This window comes from Polypterus senegalus, chromosome 12 (assembly GCF_016835505.1).
Source record: "Polypterus senegalus isolate Bchr_013 chromosome 12, ASM1683550v1, whole genome shotgun sequence".
Lineage (NCBI taxonomy): Eukaryota > Metazoa > Chordata > Cladistia > Polypteriformes > Polypteridae > Polypterus > Polypterus senegalus.
This window is the reverse complement of record NC_053165.1, coordinates 157568832-157586982: the sequence shown is the minus strand read 5'-3', so window position 1 is coordinate 157586982 and position 18151 is coordinate 157568832. Positions and strand designations below refer to the sequence as shown.

Below are 18151 nucleotides of genomic sequence, written 5' to 3'. Positions count from 1 at the left end.
CGTTTCGTTGCGCGGGGCACAAGTGCTCCGTTTGTGTGGCTTTGTTTGCCGACCTTGTGGCCCTTATCATGGCTCCTGAACGGAAGTCAGAGTCTTCAGATTGGCAGTGCTTTGAAGAAGAGGAGCGCCATCACGATGGAAGTGAAATCAGACATTGTAAAGAGATCAGGAGGAGTAACGGTAAGGACATTTTTTACGCTCATTTTCTCTGTTACTACAGTTCAGTATTTTTATCTCCTTTTCCTGTTTCTGTGGCTTAGTTGTGTTATTATGTTCTAGATTATAATTTTGCAGATGGGTTAGGACAGGTTGTGTTAGGACTCAGGCTAGGGTGTGTTTCAACTTCGGGTCACATCACTGTCGTAGGAACAGAACTGTGTCGTAACCCGAGGACCCCAACCCGTGTATATGCTATTTGGCATGGGATTTGTAAAATAAGTGTTAATGGTTGTGATGCGCCATCTGTTGGAATGACAACAGATCCGGAGTGTTTGATGGGGTCTTTTAATGGTCTGCCAGGTGTTTGTGACCTCACATCCTGCTGTTCCGCGGAGGCCAATCCTAACTGCTGTCTACGATTATCTGCTGTTATTTCTATTGTTATCTAATTCAGCTTGCTGCTCAGTTTTTAACCAAATAGTCAAAATGTGATTAAAGCTGATTTGCTACCAAAACAAAAACCAGGTGCGCAAAGCTTGTAGAGAAAAGGGGTCTTCTTCAAAGGACTGAATGAAGACTCTGAACACGTCTATGAGTGTCAGATTTCAGTTTTTGATTTTTAATACATTTGCAAACACTTCTGTTAACAGGTGCTCACTTTGTCATTCTGGGTTATTGAGTGTTTCAAATGAAATCGACAGTGAAGGGGTCTCTACGTGTGGCTGTTAGGTGACAGCCCCTCGCCTTGGCCCTTGGCCCACTGATGTTAAGGTCCCCTCTAATCGTTTCCATTTCTCCCAGACGGGGGATGAAGCCCACTCCATTAGTCTAATGAGGGGCTGAAGGTTCATATTACACTTCTTGGAAAGTTGAATCTGACAATGCTGGAAAAGCTTGTAGAAGCTGAACTGAAACTGCAGGGTCTGCATGAAGCTCATCAAAGCCCCCCACCACCATTGCAGCTCCGGCACATTTCCTGAGAAGAAGGCAGCTTTTCATTCCGCTTTCTATGGGCTGGCCCCCCAAGTCTTGTACAGGTCTAATGATACTGGAATGACCATCAGCTGCCTGTAGCCCTGAAACTGCATTTGGGGGGCTAAAAACAAACAAGCAGATGAATTATGGGTCTTCTCGGAGGTCTCCAACAGAAAGCTTTCAGGTGATGCTTTGAGACCTGGAAGGCTCGTCCTGATATCTCCATTAGGAAGCCACCATTTCGAGGCTTGCTGCAGGATTTAACCGGCTCCCCTCATACACGGCACGGTATAAATAGAGAGAGAGAGAGAGAGAGAGAGAGAGAGACCCCCTGTCAACATGTCACCCACCGAAGGTCCTGGGCCCAGCCTGGCCTGACTTTGCTCTGAGAGTCTGGGCACAAACTCCTTTATCTCTGCCCCAAAGCGATCAGGTCCTGGTACATCTGTGACTTCAAGAACCTCGGGTAGGAGTCCTTCTCCATTAGGCTGTAGACTCGCCTCTGGGCAGCATTGAAGCAGCACATGGTGGGATGAGCCAGGCTGTGAGTGATGGCCTCTCGCGTCTGGGAGTCCAGGTTGATCTAAAAAGCAGAAGAAGAAGAAGAAGAGATGAGTTGGCACTCGGTGTCCTCGGGCAAGTTTAAGTTGGGCACGCCGTAGGCCAGTGGACCCTGGAGGGCCGCAGTGCACGCTGCAGGTTTTCATTCTAACCCTTTTCTTAATTAGTGTCCTGTTTTTGCTGCTAATTCACTGCTTTTGAACTCATTTTATTTGAGTTGATCTTGAAGACTCAGACCCCTCAATTGTTTCTTTTTCCTTAGTTAGCCGCCAAACAATAATGAGATACAAAATGAGCCAAAACAACTGGCGTCCATCATACAATATCTGAAAATAAAGAAAGATGGAGGTCTCAGGAATGCTGATCTGCTCTTAGAAAAGAGAAAATCCACAATTTTGGAAATGTTTGCCATTGCACAATAAGAGCAGCAACAAGCCATGGAACTAACTATTTTATTTTTTTCTAAAGCCGTCTTGAGTTTTTTTTTTTTGTTTTTTCTGTCCCCCCTGGCCATCGGACCTTACTCTTATTTGATGTTTATTAATGTTGACTTATTTTGTTTTCTTATTGTCTTTTATTTTTCTATTCTTTATTATGTAAAGCACTTTGAGCTACTGTTTGTATGAAAATGTGCTATAGAAATAAATGTTGTTGTTGTTAAAGAACGAGTTTAATTAACGACAAGACTCAGCGCCTCATTGAGCAGCCAGTTGGAATGAAATTGGTTGGAGTTTGAGGCCCTGACTTAGCTGGTCTTCTGTTGGCCACTCACTTCACATTTCAATTCTGTTTAAGGAAAGAAGTGAAGAAATTCAGAGGAATGAAATCTTAAAAAAATCAATTTAAGTGAATTTACAAGACGTTAATTAGCAGCACAAACAGGGCACTCATTAAGAAAAGGGTTAGAATGAAACCCTGCAGCCACTGTGGCCCTCCAAGACCGGAGTTGGGGACCCCTGCCTTAATTGTTTCTTTTTCCTTAATTAGCAGCCAAACAATAATGAGATACAAAATGAGCCAAAACAACTGGTGTCCATCATACAATATCTGGAGGTCTCAGGAATTGCTAAAATATTTGACCAATACTCTTAGAAAAGAGAAAATCAACAATTTCAGAAATGTCTGCCATTGCACAATAAGAGCAGCAACAAGCCACGAAATTAAAGAACGAGTTTAATTAACGACAAGACTCAGCGCCTCATTGAGCAGCCAGTTGGAATGAAATTGGTTGGAGTTTGAGGCCCTGACTTAGCTGGTCTTCTGTTGGCCACTCACTTCACATTTCAATTCTGTTTAAGGAAAGAAGTGAAGAAATTCAGAGGAATGAAATCTTAAAAAAATCAATTTAAGTGAATTTACAAGACGTTAATTAGCAGCACAAACAGGGCACTCATTAAGAAAAGGGTTAGAATGAAACCCTGCAGCCACTGTGGCCCTCCAAGACCGGAGTTGGGGACCCCTGCCTTAATTGTTTCTTTTTCCTTAATTAGCAGCCAAACAATAATGAGATACAAAATGAGCCAAAACAACTGGTGTCCATCATACAATATCTGTAGGTCTCAGGAATTGCTAAAATATTTGACCAATACTCTTAGAAAAGAGAAAATCAACAATTTCAGAAATGTCTGCCATTGCACAATAAGAGCAGCAACAAGCCACGAAATTAAAGAACGAGTTTAATTAACGACAAGACTCAGCGCCTCATTGAGCAGCCAGTTGGAATGAAATTGGTTGGAGTTTGAGGCCCTGACTTAGCTGGTCTTCTGTTGGCCACTCACTTCACATTTCATTTCAGTTTAAGGAAAGAAGTGAAGCAATTCAGAGGAATGATGAAGAAATTTCGGGGAACAAATCTTAAAAACCAAGTCCATTAAAATGAATTTAAAAGAAGTTAATTAGCAGCAAAAACAGATCACTAATTAAGAAAGGGTTAGAATGAAACCCTGCAGCCACTGCGGCCCTCCAAGACCGGAGTTGGGGACCCCTGCCTTCATTGTTTCTTTTTCCTTAATTAGCAGCCAAACAATAATGAGATACAAAATGAGCCAAAACAACTGGCGTCCATCATACAATATCTGAAAATAATGAAGATGAAGGTCTTAGGAATGCTAATCTGCTCAGGACCCCCAAAACATTTGACCAGAACTCTTAGAAAAGAGAAAATCAACAATTTCGGAAATGTCTGCCATTGCACAATAAGAGCAGCAACAAGCCACGAAATTAAAGAACGAGTTTAATTAACGACAAGACTCAGCGCCTCATTGAGCAGCCAGTTGGAATGAAATTGGTTGGAGTTTGAGGCCCTGACTTAGCTGGTCTTCTGTTGGCCACTCACTTCACATTTCATTTCAGTTTAAGGAAAGAAGTGAAACAATTCAGAGGAACGATTAAGAAATTCAAGGAAACATTTCCTTAAAAACCAAGTCCATTAAAATGAACTCAAAAGAAGTTAATTAGCAGCACAAACAGGTCACTAATTAAGAAAGGGTTAGAATGAAACCCTGCAGCCACTGCGGCCCTCCAGGACGGGAGTTGGGGACCCCTGCCTTAATTGTTTCTTTTTCCTTAATTAGCAGCCAAACAATAATGAGATACAAAATGAGCCAAAACAACTGGTGTCCATCATACAATATCTGAAGGTCTCAGGAATTGCTAATCTTCACAGGACCCCCAAAATATTTGACCAGTACTCTTAGAAATGTCTGCCATTGCACAATAAGAGCAGCAACAAGCCACAAAATTAAAGAACGAGTTTAGTTAACGACAAGACTCAGCGCCTCATTGAGCAGCTTGTTGGAATGAAACTGGTTGGAGTTTGAGGCCCTGACTGAGTTGATCTTCTGTTGGCTCACTCGCGTCACATTTCATTTCAGTTTAAGGAAAGAAGTGAAGCAATTCAGAGGAACGATGAAGAAATTAATTAAATTTTCATTAAAATGAAGTCAAAAGAAGTGAATTAGCAGCACAAACAGGTCACTAATTAAGAAAAGAGTTAGAATGAAAACCTGCAGCCACCGCAGCCCTCCAGGACCGGAGTCTGAGACCCCTGATGTAGGCCGTTGTGTTTATACAGTCGAGTGTTACGTCGCGGGCAGCACTGCAGGTCACATTTATGGAGTCGACGGCCATCGGACACCCAGATTAGCCGCACTGGCAAATGAAAGTGCATTACATCATCAGGGTCAAACTCTAAGAAGGGCACAGGACCAGGGATCTCATACCAGCCTGATGGAGAAGGAGTGGCGCAGATGAATCAATTTAATGGAAATTCATAAAACATTTCATTTCACTCCCTGACTGTTCTGACCTGCCGGACTGCCAACGTGCAGCCAGCTTCCAATGTGGGCACAGCGGCTGAGTTGCCAACTAAGACATCAGCTCCAGTTAGGACAGCCGGATAATGAGCTCATTCCGTCCTGGCGCCTCACAGTGGCATCTCTCTGCATCGCGGGGCCATCCACAACAGCATTCCTTACCTCTTTTGGTGCCTGGATGCTGATGTACTCCGAATAGATTTTCCGAGCTTTGGGCACAACTTTGGCAGCAGACTTGGTAGCTCGGTAATCCTGACAGGCCAGCCAGAACTCGATGTTCTCTTCACTGAATTCGGAACGCAGGAATGAGCGAAAGGCTTGGATCCCATCTGGAAAAATTGACGACGGGAGAAATGGAATATGAGAAAAGGAGCTGAATATACAGGCAGTGGTCTTCCAAAGGACAGAAATGTGGACGTGAGTGTCAGAAGACTTTGTGCCCCTAGAAACCAAGCTACCGGAGCTTTCAGTAATTATTTACCACTCTAGTGTGAATCATTCTGATCATAAAACAGGCAACTGACGAGAAGAATTCAGAATTGACTGCAGAATTACGGCATTTGAGGACCTCTTACTCTCTCACAGTTTGGCTCAAAAACGAATCAGCACATCATCATCTCATAACAGGTTGAAGTTTCGAATTTGGGAGTTTTCCGTGCCACCATTTTAGCTCTGGACCGACCTCAAGAGACTGTGATACACAGACAGACACCCACTATCGAGATATCAATGTTTTCGGGATCAGGGGACCCTAAAACATCGAGATACGTCGAAAACCAGAGATTGAAATGTTTGACAAATCTTTTGCTCCTCCCCCATAGATGATGCGTATGGGGCGCAAAGCAAATAACAGCTGAGGTCAGGGTGGGGAGCAGGCACTGGTACATCGCATTATCCCACCCACCACACGATGAAACAGCTCGGGATCCCCCCCAGGCAGACACGCAGTCCAGTCCCACCTTCTGGAAATGGCTTTCTATCTGCCATCGCCAGGTGTCACGTGGGCATCCCCTTGGCCTGGTCCAGCTGTTCAGGTCCTCAACAATGAGCCGAATCACCCTCGAGTAATGACGCCACATGGCCGTAGTGCCATGACTGACGCTCACTCACAGGGCTGGTCATGTGCCTCATTTGGGACTCCATGAGTCAGGCCAGCAGGACCCAAGGACTCTCCATAGAGACACACATGAAGGAGTCCAGTCTTCATCTCAGGTCACTGGATAGCGGCCATGTCTCACAGACAAGGGGCACCAGGACATGCGATCTAGTCCCACCCATCTATCTGCCATCGCCAGGTGTCAAGTGGGCGTCCCCTTGGCCTGGTCCAGCCGTTCAGGTCCTCAACAATGAGCCGGATCACCCTCGGGTAATGACGCCACATGGCCGTAGTGCCATGACTGATGCTCACGCACAGGGCTGGTCATGTGCCTCATTCGGGACTCCATGAGTCAGACCAGCAGGACCCAAGGACTCTCCATAGAGACACACATGAAGGAGTCCAGTCTTCATCTCAGGTCACTGGATAGCGGCCATGTCTCACAACCATATAGCAAGACAGGAAGCACCAGGACACACGGTCCAGTCCCACCCATCTATCTTCCATAGCCAGGTGTTAGGTGGGCATCCCCTTGGCCTGGTCCAGCCACAATAAGGGTCCCATGAGCTGGATCACCCGAAGGTAATGGCGCCACAAGGCCATAGTGCCATGAATGATGCCCCCTCACAATGCAGGTCATGTGCCTCATTCGGGACTCCATGAGCAACACAAAGTCAGACCAGCTGGACCCAAGGACTCTCCATAGAGACACACATGAAGGAGTCCAGTCTTCATCTCAGGTCACTGGATAGCGGCCATGTCTCACAGACAAGGGGCACCAGGACATGCGGTCTAGTCCCACCCATCTATCTGCCATCGCCAGGTGTCAAGTGGGCGTCCCCTTGGCCTGGTCCAGCCGTTCAGGTCCTCAACAATGAGCCGGATCACCCTCGGGTAATGACGCCACATGGCCGTAGTGCCATGACTGACGCTCACGCACAGGGCTGGTCATGTGCCTCATTCGGGACTCCATGAGCAACACAAAGTCAGACCAGTAGGACCCAAGGACTCTCCATAGAGACACACATGAAGGAGTCCAGTCTTCATCTCAGGTCACTCGATAGCGGCCATGTCTCACAGACAGGGGGCACCAGGACTCTTAAGATTTTTGCATAGATATCAGGGGCACCACACACCCCTTTCCGGTGAACCTCATGAATGCTCTCCCAATCTACCTACTGACTTCATGAATGTCACCGCCGAGATAAGTAAACCTCTCAATGACGAGGTCGACACTCTCTCCGCAGACAGACACCCTGATGATGGCCGTGCCCAAGAGGTCATTAAAGGTCTGATCTCGGTTTTAAAGCAACAAACATTAATGGAAAATCAAACCACTGAGGTCAGCATTAGCCATGAACTGGTCACACTGGTGATGGCCGTTGGGGAGGAAGCTGTTAGCAAAGTAAATCTTAGCATCATACACAGCAACTGAGCTGAGGGCACAGATGGCAAACCTGCTCCAGGCTCCTCTGCCCAAAGAGATTGACTGCAGTTCCAGCCTGATCGAGAAGTACTGGCTGAGACTAAGAAGGCGGCACAGTCTTCTCCAAATGAACCGTGACGGAGACGTGTTGATGGATTCAGTAAGTGGCATCAGGAGTAAGACTGAGCTGCGGCGTGTGGGGTCTACAGTTTGTTAGTGGTGGGATGGAGCCGCAGGGTACAGGAGCCTTCAACCTGTTCAGGTTTCCAGTGACAGACGCTTGGAGTGATTGGCTAACAGGTGTTAGAAGTAGGACGGAGCTCCGGTCCTGGAGGGCCGCAGTGGCTTCAGGCGTTCATTCTTACCCTTTTCTTAATGAGCGACCTGTTTTTGCTGCTAATTCACTTCTTTTGAATTCATTTCAAATGACTTGCTCTTGAAGACTCGGACCCCTTAATTGTTTCTTTTTCCCTAATTAGCTGCCAAGTGATAATGAGATACAAATTGAGCCAAAACAACTGGTGTCCATCATACAATATCTGAATATTAACAAAGGTGAAGGTCTCGGGAATGTTGATCTGCTCAGGACCCTCAAACATTTGAACAGAGAAAATTGACAATTTCAAAAATGTCTGCCATTGCACCACAAGAGCAGCAACAAGCCACGGAATTAAAGAACGAGTTTAGTTAACAACAAGAATTGGCGCCCGACTAAGCAACTGGTGGGAGTGAAATTGGTTGCAGTTTGAGGCCCTGACTTAGATGGTCTTCTGTTGGCCACTCACTTCACATTTCACTTCTGTTTGGGTGCCATTTAAGAGAAGGAATGAAACAATTCAGAGGAACGGTGAAGAAATTCAGTTGAACAAATCTTTAAACAAATTAAAATGAATTCAAAAGGAGTTAATTAGCAACAAAAACTGGTCACCAATCAAGAAAAGGCTTAGAATGAAAACCTGCAGCCACTGCGGACCGGAGTTGGAGACCCCTGATTGCACTCTGTACAGGTTTACTCTGACAGAGACCCCCACTGATGGAGCTGCCCTGCAGCCTGCTCAGGTTTATTCCTACAGAAACCTCGATTGAATTCCTCACTGGTGTCAGCGGTGGGATTGAGCTCTATAGTAGATAGAAGCCTGCAGTGTGTCCAGGTGTATTCTGAGGCATTAAATGACTGACCCAGACCTCGACTGATCTGATAAATGGTGTCACTGGTAGGACTGAACTGTACTGGGTGGGTGCTTACAATCTGCCCAGATTTACTCCGACTGGACCCTTGACTGATTAAGTAAATGGTGTCAGCGGTGGGATGGAAATATGGACACCCTGTTCAGATTTACTTGGAGTGATTTGCTAACAGGTGTCAGCGGTAGAATGGCGTAGCAGTGTAGGGGGCGGCCTGGAACTCTGGACAGGTTTACTTTAATAGAGTCCTTGTCTGATTCTCTCACTGGTGTCAGCGGTGGGATTGAGCTCTATAGTGGATAGAAGCCTGCAGTGTGTCCAGGTGTATTCTGAGGCATTAAATGACTGACCCAGACCTCGACTGATCTGATAAATGGTGTCACTGGTAGGACTGAACTGTACTGGGTGGGTGCTTACAATTTGTCCAGATTTACTCCGACTGGACCCGTGACTGATTCAGTAACAGGCATCAGTGGTAGGATGAAGCTCTAGTGGATGGGTGCCTGCAGTCTTCCCAGGTGCATTCTTAGGAAAAATTGATTGATGTAGACCTTAACTAATTTAATAAGCTGGACGGAGCTTTGTGGGTGCCTACAGTTTGCCCAGATTTACTCTGACAGAATCATTGATTGATGCTGTAAATGGTGTTAGTGGTAGGATGTTAAGGGCAGCCATTCTGTTCAGATTTACTTTGAGTGACCTTCTAACAAGTGTCAGTGGTAGGATGGCACAGCAGTGTAGTGAGGGTGGGGGTTTGGGCCTGGACGTCTGGACAGGTTTACTTCAGCAGAGACCTCGAGTGATTCAGTCAATGGTGTCAGAGGTGGGATGGAGATCTTAGTGGATGGGCACCTGCAGTCTGTCCAGGTGAATTCTGAGGAATTAAATGACTTAGCCAGACCTCGACTGATCTGATAAATGGCGTCACTGGTAGGACTGAACTGTACTGGGTGGGTGCTTACAATCTGTCCAGATTTACTCCGACTGGACCCTTGACTGATTCAGTAACAGGTGTCAGCGGTAGGATGAAGCTCTAGTGGATAGGAGCCTGCTGTCTGTACAGGTATGCCCTGACTGAGACCTCGACTGATTTGCTAACAGGTGTCAGCGGTAGGATGGCACAGCAGTGTTGGCCTGGACGTCTGGACAGGTTTACTTCAGCAGAGACCTCGAGTGATTCAGTCAGTGATGTCAGAGGTGGGATGGAGATCTTAGTGGATGGGCACCTGCAGTCTGTCCAGGTGAGTTCTTAGCAATACATGACTGATGTAATAAATGGTATCATCACAACAATCTGCGCAGATTTACTCTGACAGAGTCCATGATTGATGCTGTAAATGGTGTTAGTGGGGAGATGGGGCTGCGCACAACCTCTACTCTAACAAAGAGCAGGACTGACTGGTGTCAGCAGTAGGGTGATGCTTCAGTGGCTGGAGCTACTCTGAGGCCTAAATAGATGACGTGGACCTTGAGTGATTTAATAGATGGTGCCCGCAGTAGGACGGAGCTGCAATGCGTGGGCACCTCTCACTTGTCCAGGTCCACTCTGACTGATTTACTGATCGGTGTCCGCAGCAGGAGAAAGCTCAGGAGCTTTCAGCCACTCCGTGTTTTTTTTTCTGATAAAGACCTCAACAGCATTCATGCCAGGTATCAGTGGAAGAAGATCTGCAGTCTGTCCAGATTTACACGGAGGGCTAATCCCCTATCATTGACCCCGACTGATTTACTGGTGTCAGCAGTAGGATGACGCTGCCATGCACTTGAACCTCAAGCCCCTCCTGTGGTTTACCCCTACAGGCACCTTGACTGGTTTTCTGATTGGTGTCCTCAGTAGACGTAAAGCTTCAGTGGATGGATGCCTGCAGTCTGTCCAGGTTTATCCTCGAATGATCTGCCTGTTGGTGTCAGCGGTAGGATGGCGCTGCAGTGTAGGGGAGCCAGGTTTACTCTGACAGAGACCCTGACTGATTTCCTCATTGGTGTCAGCGGTGGGATGAAACTGCTGTGGATAGAAGCCTGCGGTCTCTTCACATTTTTTTATTTTTTATTTTTTATAAGGCGGTTAAGACATGGCCGATTTTAAAAGACACTTAATAAGTGCTTTTTAAAATTTTATGTTACCAGCTTCTAATCTGGAGCTATGCAAGACGCTGTGTAAAACACATTGAATGAAGCATTCTGGGAATGGCTTTATACATTTTGTTGATTCTGTTTGCTATACAGTAGAAGGCGGCACGGTGGCGCAGTGGGTAGCGCTGCTGCCTCACAGTTAGGAGACCTGTGGGTTTACTTCAAGGGTCCTCCATGCGTGGAGTCTGCATGTTCTCCCCGTGTCTGCATTGGTTTCCTCCCACAGTCCACAGACATGCAGGTCGGGGGGGGGAGGTGATCCTAAATTGTCCCTAGTGTGTGTGCCCTGCGGTGGGCTGGCGTCCTGCCCAGGGTTTGTTTCCTGCCTTGCTCCCTGTGTTGGCTGGGATTGGCTCCAGCAGGCCCCCGTGACCCTGTAGTTAGGATACAGCGGGTTGGATAATGGATGGATGGATGTTTGCTATAGAAAAGTGTCATGTAAATCCGAGATTGACTTATGGTGTTACCCAGAAATGCTTTCTATAACAATAAAGTGTGGCTGACATTGTTGTGTTGTGATTCCTCCCACTATAAAAGGCGCCATAATAAAGACAAAGTGGGTGACCACTAATTGTAGTTGCTTTGTAGAAGGCGATGTGATATTGTTTGTTACAAAAGGCGCTAGAAATGGAAAGTTTGCTTGGTAGACAATGAAAAAGTGTTTTGTGACGTTCCTCTCATGAAGGGCGCTATATATTAAAAAAATTTCTTTGCAGAGTTCTTGGAGTTTTTTGCCAGCACTTCATGAGGGAGCTCTGCTTTAAAGTGATACCTGATTGTACTCTGAAAGGCGCTATATAATAGGTCAGTTGAGGGGTATCAACATTGGCATTGAAAAGCTGCACTTTTTCATTATCAAAAGGTGCTGCATATAAAAATGACTAAAATCTAGAATCCCCCTGTAAAGTGCCTTGCTGTGAAAGGCGCTATATAACTTGTGAGCTGCTTTCTGACTCTGTTCGTTGTGATTTAGAAACTTGTGCTTTTTGCTGTGTGAGTCTGCCGGCCCCTCTTTCTCCCGGAGCTTTTCTTGATCAGCAGCACATCCACCCCACCATTTCATGTTTCACCACCCATGGTGGGCTTCGCTCCCTAATACGCAAAATGGATTTTTTTTTAATATGATTTTTATGCCACTTTCCAGCCTTCCCCTTATGTCACTGCCCCATCAAAGTCACAAAGAGAGCCACTTACTGTGATACGAGAGCAGAGCCTCTAGGGAGCGTCCCCACTCCTGAGCTTCATGAGGGGTCGGCCTGTTTTGGGGTAAAAAAAGAGTAACATTAGCCGCACACTAGTGAAAGATGCCATAAGTAAACGACAACAACATTTATTTATATAGCACATCTTCATACAAAAAATGTAGTGCAAAGTGCTTTACATAATAAGGAATAGAAAAATAAAAGTTAAGAAAAATTAAAATAAGTTAACATTAAATGACATAGAATAAGAGTAAGGTCCAATGGCCAGGGAGGACAGAAAAAACAAAAAAAAAACTCCAGACGGCTGGAGAAAAAAAAATAAAATCTGCAGGGGTTCAGAGGCCACGAGACCGCCCAGTCCCCTCTGGGCAAAAACTCCCGCTTGCTACAACAATGGAGTAACACCACCTTTGGGAGTCTGACTGCCCACCACAGCCACCTCAACTGGCCCCACTTGACTCCGAGGTCCACGGCATGAGGCCCAGTGGCCCCAGATCACACGTCCTCAGACTTCTGAGAAATGAGTCTCATCTCACCTGCCGCTCCTCTCTGCCACCTCCAAGCTGTTCTCTGACTGCATATTCTGGTCACCAGAAGAAGAATCAGGTCTCTGCAGGAGGAAACTCAGCCGGGTCTTCATTTCTTTTGCACTGAAGGGAGACACAAAGCAATATGGGGGTGGAAGGACCACCAGTGAGAGCACCCCTTATGAGCAGACAAAAGTGCTGACGTCCCCAATTTATTGTGTGGGAGCCACTGAACTGCAAAATTATTATTCCTTATTGAAAATCAAGAGATAAATACCATAATGACAGAAAGAAAAACAAGGGCAGGAACATCTGCTGAGCATCAAGCACATCACAGGGTATCTTGATTGGCACACGTAAAAGCACAGAAGACACTTAAGTGGCAAAGAACAAGAAAGAATAAGAAGACAAGATGCTGAAGTACATAGACAAGAAAGAAAGGATCCATAACATATTAGCAGGTGACAATAAAGGATGGAAAAGTGACCTGTGGTTGTGTGTTTATGGCAGAGCGATTGAGAAACCAACTTATAACCACCATAGTGGCAGAAAGAAACAGAAGAGCAGGGACATCTGCTGAGTGTCAAGCACATTGCAGAAGGCCATTAATAGGCATTCTAATAGATGCCACATCACAAACATTTGCAGTACTACATTTTATTTCTACAAATGTGTGTGATGCACCATTTGTTGGAATGACAATGACAATACATTGTATTACTACAGATGTGTGTAATGTGCCATCTGTTGGAATGACAAATGCAATTCATATGTCTCTGTTATATGCCATTTGGTATGGGATTCATAAAAGCAGTGTTAATGTTTGTGATGTGCCATCTGTTGGAATGAGAAATGGCACAATGACACATATGTTGCATTTGTCATTCTAATAGATGGCACTTCATTTTATTATTACAGATGTGTGTGATGTGTCATCTGTTGGGATGACAAATGCAATGCATATGTTTGTTATATGCCATTTTTATGGGAAAAGCAGTGTTAATAATTGTGATATACCACATGTGGCAATGAAAAATGTAATGCACTTTATTATTACAAAAATTTGTAATGTGCCATCTGTTGGAATGAAAACTACAATATATTTTAATACCACAGATGTTTGTGAAGCACCATCTGTTGGAATGGAAAATGCAATGAACGTATATGTCTCTGTGTTATGCCCTTTTAAATGGGATTCATGAAAGCAGTGTTAATGTGTGTGAAGTGCCATCTGTTGGAATGGCAGAGACACAGCAAACAGATGGACACACAGATAGACAGACACTCCTGCTTTTATTAAGGTGGATATTTTAACTCACATGTTTGTGTTCTTCTTTTTCTCATTGGATTTCTCCAGAGTTTTTGAGGAGTGGCTCGACTCGATTAGCTGGTGGTATAGAGAAATAAAAACAAGTTAACTTCATTCATGGTAAAATTGGTTTGTCCCTCCCAGTAACAGTGGTTTATTTTCCAGCAATCACTTTAGCACCATCACGTCTGCCAAAAAAAGAATCCTAGGTTGACCCCGGACCACTGAGCCACACTGCCTGTCAGTCTCATGTTGGCATCCCAGATAGCTTGTGTGTTAATGGAGCCCACAGTTAACAAAAGCAGCTTCATTCACTCTTGATGCCCTTATGGCAATAGGAGTGAAGTGAACTGCTCTGATTACGTTAGGAAAACCGGACATTACTGAAAATTGCCATTTCATGTTGGCAAAAACGTGTTCTGTTTGATGCATGTACAGTGCCAGTTGATGCCCATATGGAGCCTTAGGCAATGCAGTCCCAATAAGTTACCAAAATTGCACCCTTCGGTGACCATAGTGTGGACAGTTTTACAGATCCAGAGTTTGTACTGCTTGAGTTACATAAATGGCGCCCCTCAGTGTTGAAAGCACAATTCCAGTATTATTAGACTTTGAGTGACAGTGGATGCCCTCCATAGCGTAAACACCCCAGCGCCCCTCACCCCAGACATAATAGAAGGGCACGGCATGTGCGTCGCTCGAGTTACATAAAGGATGCCCCTTACTGCCCGTTAGACTTTGAGATATGTGGCCCCGTGCGCCCCCTGAATTACGAAAACAGCGCCACTTACTATGCGTGGCATGGACAGAAAGGTACAGAGTTGCTTAAATGGTGCACCTCATTGTCTGGCATATGCATGCCCCTTGATTTTCAGAAATGGCACCCCACTGATGACCAGGTCTGTATTTGTCCATTTACACCATATGAATACTGGATATAGCGCCTCACCGGTCGGTTAATGGCACATGGCACAGTGGGCATGATGGAGTGAAGCTTGGCTGAGAAGCATCAGTGGGTCCAAAAGGCAAAGCCTCTGCCCCCTCCCATTCTGTCTCCCCTGCATATCACCCGCCCACCCATTAATCTCTAAATATGGCCAATTAGGTCCATTTAGGAAAGCCTTTAGAATTTCCCAGCTGGCTCCGACCCGCACGGACCCCTAAGCACTTCCTCTTATTACCCACCAAGGAGGAGGTCTGGAAAGGAGTAAAATCGGGAACGAAAAGCTCCTGCTTCGGTTCGCTCGCCGGCTCAGCAAGATGGTGCTGGGGGTCCGAGAGGGAGTTGACCGAGATCTCCCTGTACACGAGGTCCTGGGACATGAGGGCTTCCTGAGAGTGCGCTTTGGATTCCCTGCCCCCCGAAGGCCCTCTTGAGGTGGCGGCTGTGGCACCGATGGCGGTGGTGGCAGCCCCATGGCGACGCAGCAGGAAGCAGTCGCACAGGCCAGATGACATCCCTGGAGCCCCAGGTACCCGAGAACGGCTGCAGCCTACCGAGGTGGGGTACGTCCAAGTCCAGGTGGGTTGATGTCGCTCGACTTGTCGTGTCTTCTTCGTAGAAAAGCCAGGTGTCCGGCTTCCATTAGAGGTGGGCCATCTGCCGTCCAGCCCTTCAGGAGCTCCAGCCGCTCTCTCTGTTTCTCGTAAGCCTACATTGTGCAGTCTGCCCACCTTAAGAAGGGCCAGCCGTGATGGAGGCGTCCGCTTTCAGGACCACGGAGAGCTCCTGGGGGGCCTGTGGCCGAGTGTCAGCAGCCAGGGTGCTTCTTCTCATCCTCCATATTGACATCCCCAGCGTGCAGCTCATAAGCCTGCTAAAGGGAGAAGGGAGAAGAGCTTTAGAGAGACACAAGCAGAATGCAAAAGAAGTGAAGGACACAGCAGAGCATGTGGAAGAATCTGGAAGCAGCAGCGGCGGCGGCAACGACTGTGGAAAATCCTGACTTAGGACGATGTGAAGGCTAACAGCATGCAGTGGCCATAATGAAGAGACGGGCTTAAAGCTAAATAAGATGGAGGGGATTGTCAGGGTCCCACCTGCTCAAGGCTCCGGTGAGCCGCCTCTCATTTTATGTTTAGTCTCGGCAGCAATTCCAGATAATTCCTGGAGTGGTGATGTGGAGATTGAAATTCATGGTGAAGGTGGGCAGTCAATCCTGAGGCAAATGGCTATGCAGAAGAAGAGGAAGAAGAAGAAGAAGAAGGAGCAGGCAAGCATCTCTCAGGGGGTCCGATGGAGGATCTTTTGCATTTCCATCATTTCACGGCCCACTGAGCCCCCCCCCCACACACACCACACACTTTCAGCTTTTGAAATCCCCTTTAGAAAGAGCAAGCATCAAGTTACAAGCCGTGTGCTCTTACCTTTAAAGTTGCTTCAGGTCAGTCAAATTCCTCGCCTATTTTTTTATTTTTGGAAAAATTACATTGTCTGCCCTTATTTCTTTTTTACTCTTTTTTTCTTTCTTTCTTTCTTTCGCTTGTGGGGCCCGATTTGCAAAAATAGCAGCCAATCGACAGCCCCGGTGGAGTGCTGGAAGCGGTCGCCCTTGGCAACGCTCAAGCAAAGAGATTCCAGCTGCTCATCGGACATCCAATCAGAACTTGGCAAGATAATAGGGATGAAAGATTAACCTGTGGGATGGGGGGGATTGTGGGGTGCTGGGAAGAGTGCAGGGTTGCCAGGGCAACAAGCTGTTTCAGGACTCTGTGTGTGTGTGTGTGTGTGTGTGGTACTGTATGTATGTGTGTTAAATACACACACACACACACTGAAGTCAGTAGGCGGAGTCTGGGCACAACGGGGACCCCCAGCCAGTCGGGGTTCATGCCTTACAGCTGATAAGGGCAGCAGGTTCAGTTCCATGTGAACGTCTGTGATTGTGCCCTCTGAAACAGAGTGCAGCTCTCCGAAACAACAACCTCTCTGGACTGCCGAGGAGCTGAAAAGTCCCCTGAATGAACACGGGGTTACAGACAAAGGGGCTCCAAAGAAAAGTGGAGTGAAGGGAAGAAACTCAGAAGAACGTGAAATATGTTTGGAATGGCCCGGGCCGAGTTACTGGATTCAAGCAAAACCGGGCTCAGCCAAAGCCCTTTTTCAACTGGTTTTCCCTCCTTCTACCACTTCTACCACCACCACCACCATCCCACCTACATCATTATGGCTTGGGACAAGCCCACCTCCGAGCAGGTCTGTGCTGACCCCCTCTGTGGTGTCTTCTGCTCCCCCTCACTGAGGCTCCAGAAAGTTCCACGGCTGCATTGTTCCAGTTACAAAGATGGCGGAGACCACAGAGACCAGTGGACCTTACATCCCACATCATGAAGACCCTCCTGGACTATAGGAGTCCTCTTGTGAAAAGCCCCCTGGACCCTCTTACAGTTTGCTCGGAGTGAAGCTCCCTTCAGAAGAGGTCACCCACCTGAAGCTAAGCATATTCAGGCTCGGCCAGTACTTGGATGGGAGACCACCTAAGAAAAAGCTCGGGTTGCATGCTGCTGGAAGAGGTGTTGGTGAAGCCAGCATGGGGCTTTTGCTCTGTGTTCAGGATGGAGACCTCACTGTCCCTATGTGGTGACAGGGACACTGCGCTGTAAAGATGGTGCCATCCTTCAGCTGAGACCTAAAACTGAGGATAGGAAATTGTAAGGTGTACCGCAATGTCCTGGCTAATTTGCCCACAATGGCCTAATCATTGTGGCCCCCCTAATCTTACTCCCACCCCTTCACTCCCCTAACAGTGAATGTGCGGCGAGCATACTGGCACAAAATGGCTGCCGTCGCTTCATCAAAGCGGATGCTGCCCATTAGTGGTGGTGGTGGAAGGGACTCCCCTCCCTCTTTTGAGGGTCTTGTGAAGCGCTATATGAATGACATGCCATCCTCTTCTTCTTCACCAACATAAGAGTAGGGTGTGCGAGCCATTCTGGCCCCCTAATCACCTCTAAAGAGCTTTAACTACCGAGAAAAGATGGATATAAATGTCATTAATTATTAGAAACAGCTCAGAAAGTGAAAGGACCAAACTGAAAACACATCAGACCTCAAAGAGAACAAAAATCCTGCTGGCTGTCTCTACTGATCTGGACTGAGATGGTGATGTGTGAGGAACGAAAGGATGGAAATGAAAACGATGAACCGACAGAGAGAGGGCTGAACTCAAAGACACCCCGAAAGTCAAAGGGAGCAAATGACACAGCAGCAGGCAGGCAGGGGAGTCCATTGGGCTGAAATTTCATTGCAGCAACTCCAAATCGT

At 46.7% G+C, this 18151-nt stretch overlaps 1 protein-coding gene across 4 annotated transcripts; it reads right to left on the bottom strand.

Annotated features, from left to right (window-relative positions):
* Positions 1-673: 673 nt before the first annotated feature.
* LOC120540008 (regulator of G-protein signaling 8-like) lies at positions 674-16493 on the bottom strand. 4 transcript variants are annotated; one of them, XM_039770447.1, is made up of 8 exons: positions 16255-16491; positions 15928-16059; positions 15073-15704; positions 13898-13965; positions 12588-12701; positions 12044-12105; positions 5172-5338; positions 1456-1717 (listed from the first exon to the last, which is right to left on the bottom strand). In XM_039770447.1, exons 3-8 carry the CDS (start codon positions 15343-15345, stop codon positions 1544-1546), a joined length of 858 nt encoding a protein of 285 aa, XP_039626381.1. In that variant the 5' UTR covers positions 15346-15704; positions 15928-16059; positions 16255-16491; the 3' UTR covers positions 1456-1543. The 4 variants fall into 4 exon arrangements, with proteins under 4 accessions (XP_039626384.1, XP_039626381.1, XP_039626383.1 ...); XM_039770449.1 differs by having other exon boundaries at positions 15073-15701; XM_039770450.1 differs by lacking the exon at positions 5172-5338 and having other exon boundaries at positions 674-1717; positions 16255-16493.
* Between the last annotated feature and the right edge of the window lie 1658 nt (positions 16494-18151).